Source organism: Berghia stephanieae, chromosome 2 (assembly GCF_034508935.2).
Source record: "Berghia stephanieae isolate SIO BIC M18660-M18661 chromosome 2, UCSD_Bste_1.3, whole genome shotgun sequence".
NCBI classification, from domain to species: Eukaryota; Metazoa; Mollusca; class Gastropoda; order Nudibranchia; family Aeolidiidae; genus Berghia; species Berghia stephanieae.
In genome coordinates this window covers 14,081,268-14,087,267 of record NC_088361.1, presented here as the reverse complement: position 1 = coordinate 14,087,267, position 6,000 = coordinate 14,081,268, and the positions used below count along the sequence as shown (strand labels likewise).

The 6,000-nt window shown below is 35.4% G+C and overlaps 1 protein-coding gene across 2 annotated transcripts in view; it reads right to left on the bottom strand.

Annotated features, from left to right (window-relative positions):
* The window catches only part of LOC144966723 (uncharacterized), a 193,065-nt gene that overhangs the window by 175,919 nt on the left and 11,146 nt on the right, over positions 1–6,000 (bottom strand). For both annotated transcript variants that reach the window (XM_078903492.1, XM_078903493.1), the window contains exon 4: positions 4,273–4,451. In XM_078903492.1, the coding sequence (XP_078759618.1) occupies positions 4,273–4,451 (179 nt within the window). The remainder of the gene's footprint in view (positions 1–4,272; positions 4,452–6,000) is intronic.

Here is a 6,000-nt window from a genome sequence, read left to right as displayed (position 1 = left end):
AAGAAACACATATTCATAAATACTCGATCATGCATCAAATAATGTCTAGATATGGATATTTTATGGAACAAAAGGTAAAATTTATCAAAAGTTACAGTCTATCTATTTTTAGACCAGAGCAAATTATTGCGCTGGTGTGAACAAAACGAGAATTATTCGGAGCCTGATTTTCCGAATAATTTAGTCTTATATTATTATTTCTGCAACTGTTAGATTTTATGTAAACATATTTTCAATACTGAAAGTGTATTGCCTACAACTCAAACTACAAAATTGGGAGACCTATATTGTGCGTAAATTTTTCCGTTCTCTAACGAAAATCACTAGCAACTTGTTATTGTTTACGTTTGGGGCACCTATTGCTGCTCTATAAAACTGAGAAATGGTAAATACCACCTCTTACTTCTTTGAGTATCTAAGTCTTTTCTTTAATATTTATTCTCTCTTTCTTTTGTATTTACAAATATAGCACGTTTTAAGTGATTTTCTTCTTCTTCTGGCACCACCTTTTACTGTAAGCACGCCACGCCATTGAATACGTGTCTTCCCCACAGAGTTCTACTATATAATATAGTGTAGACTTCTGTGGTCTTTCCAGAACACGGCAGTTAACTGGGTAATCTGAAAGATGAGATTAGATAGAGGCAAGAGAAGGAAGAATTCTAGAGATCTCTTGAAGTAATATTATTATTATATCGTGATGTATTTAGGTCAAAGTCTTGCTTTGATGTACCAAAATAAACATAATGGGTTGATAGTATAAAACGTTAATACTGTACAAACCATTTACATATAAACCTACTATAATATTATTATATATAAATGGTTCGACATCTAAGATACAATCAATGTTGTGCTGTCACTTGGTACTTCCGCCTTGAAATTTTATTATATTCGATTATTTATTTATTTATTTATTTATTTATTTATCTATTTGACGCGTTCGTTATTTTTAATGGGGTTTTTTATTTTTTTATTTATCTTTTTGTGGGTTTTTAAAAATTCTGTTTGTTTTTGTTTTGTTTTGTTTTGTTTTTTATGGTTATTTTTGTTGTTTTTTGTGGGGCTTTTGGAGTTTTCGGGAGTTTTTTGGGTTTTGTTTTTTTTTTTGTCTTTTGTTTTGTTTGTTTCTTTGGGTTGTTTTTTTTGGTTTATTTATTATTTTTTTTTGGGGGGGGGGGGGGGGGTCGGGAGGTCTTTTGGGGTTTGATTTTGTTTCTGTTTTTTTTTTTTTTGGGGGGGGGGGGGTCTGTAAACGAACAGTTGTGAATTTCAAGAAATATCGTTATTAATTACTTCCTCAAATCAATGCCATAAAAGATGGGAAACAGACTCGCATAAGCACAACATGAAAAACAACACGCTCTCTGGAGTTCACCATAATTGAAAATGGAACAAATCATGTGTTCTGAGTTTCCACTCATAATGAACTCAATCAGATTCAAATTGTGTACACAATAAGTGGTTAAAGTCACATCATGATGGAAGATGGTACACAATTAGAAATGGAAATTGAGTTCTGTATAATTTATAATGTCAAATTACTGTAAAGTCATCATAAAGTAAAAGGAATATTAAAATTAATAAATATCAATAAAATAAATTCCATTCATTCATCCCTCATGGGCATTTTTTTCTTTAAGATCTATTCCTAGGAAAGACAGGATTAACCCAGGTGTTAGCCGCAGGGCAGCGCCGCAAAGTGAGCTCAGGCTATGTGACTTGTTCAAGACCACAAAACGCGGCGGGTAGTTGAACTCGGTACCTTTCGGGTACCAAGCAAAGACCAAACCACTGGGCATAAAAAAACATCAAACAAACAAACACAAAAAAAAAAAAAAAATCCACAAAACTAGTTATGTCATACACTAACAAAACACTTGTCTTCATTTTGGACAGAAAACCTATAACTCATGTTTTGATCGGTAGATCGAGATGACCCAACGTGTCCTTCTTTACAGGTCCGATACCCCAAAAAAACTTGTTATGAGCTCATTGTTGTAATGGAAATTCAATCTCAAACCGACAAATATATATATATATATATATATATATATATATATATATATATATATATATATAATATATATTGTAATACTCTTCAACAGTCGTAACGTCACTTCCTTCCTTATGACGCATGGTAACTTAGTAACACTGGCTCTAAACTATCGGAACAATGGCGGACGCCCATATGAAATATTTCCCCGGCGAGCATAAAAGCGTATCCAGAGGGAAAAAACACATGCATCTGATCATGTTTTGACTTTTACACATTCTGATCACAAAGAATAAAAAGTAATGATTTTCTTTGTTTAGAACCAAGATGGCCGCCGTTGTCTGGCGGCGTGACATCAGACTACTGATTCCAATTTACAACAATGTTAAATTAAGTCCATCATTTCGTCGTGGTAAAGCAGACTTACAAGTAACAATGACCCAAACTTGCCGAACAGTCTCAAACAGGCTTTTTTTTTTTTTTTTTTTAGCTTTATGTAGCGCAATATCCATTAAATGTGCTCAAAGCGCTTTACAAAAGGGGTCCCTGGTCAACAGCAACATTTAACATGTAGGACGGGACATGACGCCTGTCAGGCGATATTACAAATTTTTGGGACAGAGACAACGATGTTAACGGCCAGGTACTCATTTTACACCTGAGTACGGTGAGAGAATGTGAGTAAAGAGCCTTCTCCAAGGACTCAACTATGCGCCGAGCGAGGCTCGAACCCAGGACCTTCCGATCCGAAAGCGTGTGTCATACCACTAGACCACATAGCCGCACATTTCGTCGGGTAAAGCGATGACCCAAACTTGCCGAACAGTCTCACACAGGCTCGGTGGCACGGTCTTTGCTTCGTACCCAAAAGGTACCGAGTTCGAATACCCGCTGCGCAGTGTCACCCCGCCTTAGCTTAATTTGTGGCGCTGCACTGCGGCTGACGCCTGGGTTATTCCAGTCTTACCTTGGAATACACCCTAAAGACAAACGTACCCTATGGGATGAATAAAGGGTGTTTTTTTTTTAATTTTCAGTTTTATTTTTTTATTAGGAAACCAGAGTCTCAGTTCTTGACAAATTAGTCTGTGTGTGTGTGTGTGTGTGTGTGTGTGTGTGTGTGTGTGTGTGGAAGGTGGGGGGGGGGGCATCTTTATTTATGTATAGGCGAAATAAAAGTTTCCAGACCAATACAAAAAAAAGATATAATATCGTCATTGTCCGATAGAATTCACCTTGTCAATAAGAACCACAGAATAAAATGCAACTGATCATCAGCTTCATCGTCGTCACAGCATACAGAAGTAAATGGATTATGACAAGTATGTATTTCCTAAACGAAAATTTTAAAAATCGAACTTTATATTGAGCTTTATATAGAGCAATATCCACTAAATGCGCTCAAAACGCTTTACAAGAGGTCCCTGGTCAACAGCAACATAAACATGTAGGACAGAACATGACGCCTGTTAGGCGATATTACAATTTTTCGGACAAAGACAACGCTGTTAACGGCCAGGTACTCATTTTACACGGTGAGAGAATGTGAGTAAAGAGCCTTTTCCAAGGACCCAACTGTGCGCCGAGCGCGAGGCTCTAACCCAGGACCTTCCGATTCGAAAGCGAGTGTCATACCACTAGACCACATAACCGCATAAATACATAACATCTTTCAAGTAAAAACCGCTGATCGTTCATACACATTATGAATGAACCAAGCAAGCTGATCAAGCGTATCTGCTGCCGTCATCGGATAAAAGGTCGCATGTCGATAATCGGGTCAAATTGAGTTACTGACACTGTCATATTATTATTCTTGAGCCGAACACACATATCTTTTTTCTATCTTAGTTTCATCATGACTCTTAGTTAATAAATAAATGTTTTAGTACATAATGTGATAAACGACTTGAAAGACAGGAACAAATGGTGTTTTTTTGTTTTTTGTTTTTTTTTATCTATTTATTTTTTTTTTCGTGTGTGTGTTCGTTATTTTGTTTTTTTGTTTGTTTGTTTTTTTGTTGTTTTTTTTGTTGTTTTTTTTGTTGTTTTATTTTTTTTAATTTTTTTTTTTTTTGGAAGGCGGGGGGGGGGGGGGTTGTGTTGGGTTTTTTAGTTTGTTTTTTTTTTGGGGGGGGAGGGGGGGGGGTTTGTTTTGTTTTGGCTCTCCTGTAAAATTATTTGTTTCAGATATCGACCCTTTCTCTTAAGACGACAACAGATATCTCATACAAAATTCAAAGATAAAAGCTGTATATATGTATGTTATCACTCACACGTGCGTTCCAGACAGCATTGCACAGGCCACCACCATCACCATCATCATCATCCCGGCCACAACATGGATACATCATCCAGCCTTCATGACCTACTATTGATGTCACTGATGTCGTCTGTTCCATGGGATTCGTCACGTAGTAGGATGACTGGTATCCAATGCTAATGCCATGCTTGGCTTGGAAAGTAATAGAATAGATAAATAAATAAAATAGATTAAAACATGTATATTGAACAGGGATGTACTTTTTACAGTTGAAGCCGGAAAACCGGCTTTAAAAAAAAAAAATTCGGCTATCAGTTTGGTTTGGTTTGTTTTGTTTTGTTTTTTAAATTCTTTTTTTTTATATTTATTTATTTACTCTATTTATTTATTCATTTAATTTTCTGTTTTTTTTTTTTATTTTTCTTGTTGTTGTTTGTTTGTTTTTTGGGGGTTTTTTTGGTTTGTTTTTTTTTTGGTTTTTTTTTTTTTTGCTAGAGACTTGGTTTTTAAAAAATAAAATTTTTAGCTGTTTAAAGGCAACAGTTAAGGGGGGGGGGGATATTTATCCTTTTCTATGAGTTAACAGGTAATACCGACGTGTACAAAAATGTGCAAACAGGGTAATACCATTTAGATGAATGGACGCTTTGCACGAAATATTTTCATCTTATAAGATCTAACGCCAACACTTTTCAGGATTTTGTTGTTGTTGTTGTTGTTATTTTTTTTTTTTGGGGGGGGGGGGGGGAAGGGGGGGATTTTTTGTTTTGTTTTGTTTTCCGTTTTTTTTGTTTTTTTTTTTTTTGTTTTTTTTTTGCCAAAGGACATCCCTGATTGAGGTAAGGTTAAATCTTAATGGACAAATAATTTGGAATCTCAGATCTATCACTCATACCATGGTATAGGCCATGCCGGAGGAACCATAAAAGGCATGGAAGGCGCTCATCTTAGAGTCAATCACAGTTTCGAGTCATCCGTCGAAAAAAATAAAATAAAATAAAACAAAGGAAAGAAAAAAGAATCCATTCCAAAAAAAAATTAATAATAATAATAAATATATCGATGATCGGCGAATCAAACCTCTGAAGTCTCGATTTTCACCATCGGCGGATCAAACCTCTGAAGTCTCGATTTTCACCATCGGCGAATCAAACCTCTGAAGTCTCGATTTTCACCATCGGCGGATCAAACCTCTGAAGTCTCGATTTTCACCATCGGCGAATCAAACCTCTGAAGTCTCGATTTTCACCATCGGCGGATCAAACCTCTGAAGTGTCGATTTTCACCATCGGTGGATCAAACCTCTGAAGTCTCGATTTTCACCATCGGTGGATCAAACCTCTGAAGTCTCGATTTTCACCATCGGTGGATCAAACCTCTGAAGTATATATATATATATATATATATATATATATATATATATATATATATATATATATATATATATGTGTGTGTGTGTGTGTGTGTATATATATATATATATATATATATATATATATATATATATATATATTGCATCATTATTACTACTATTATTATTATCATCTTTACTGATATTGTCATCATCATCATCATCATCATCATCATCATCATCATCATCATCATCAATATCATTACTTGTTTTTTTCGCTGGGTTTTTGTTCTGTATTTGCTTTTTGGAAAGGGGGGGGGGGGGTAATTTGTTTCTACTAGTTCTACTCGTTGTAGGCTACGCGTGCTTTTAACAAATAGACCTCTATGG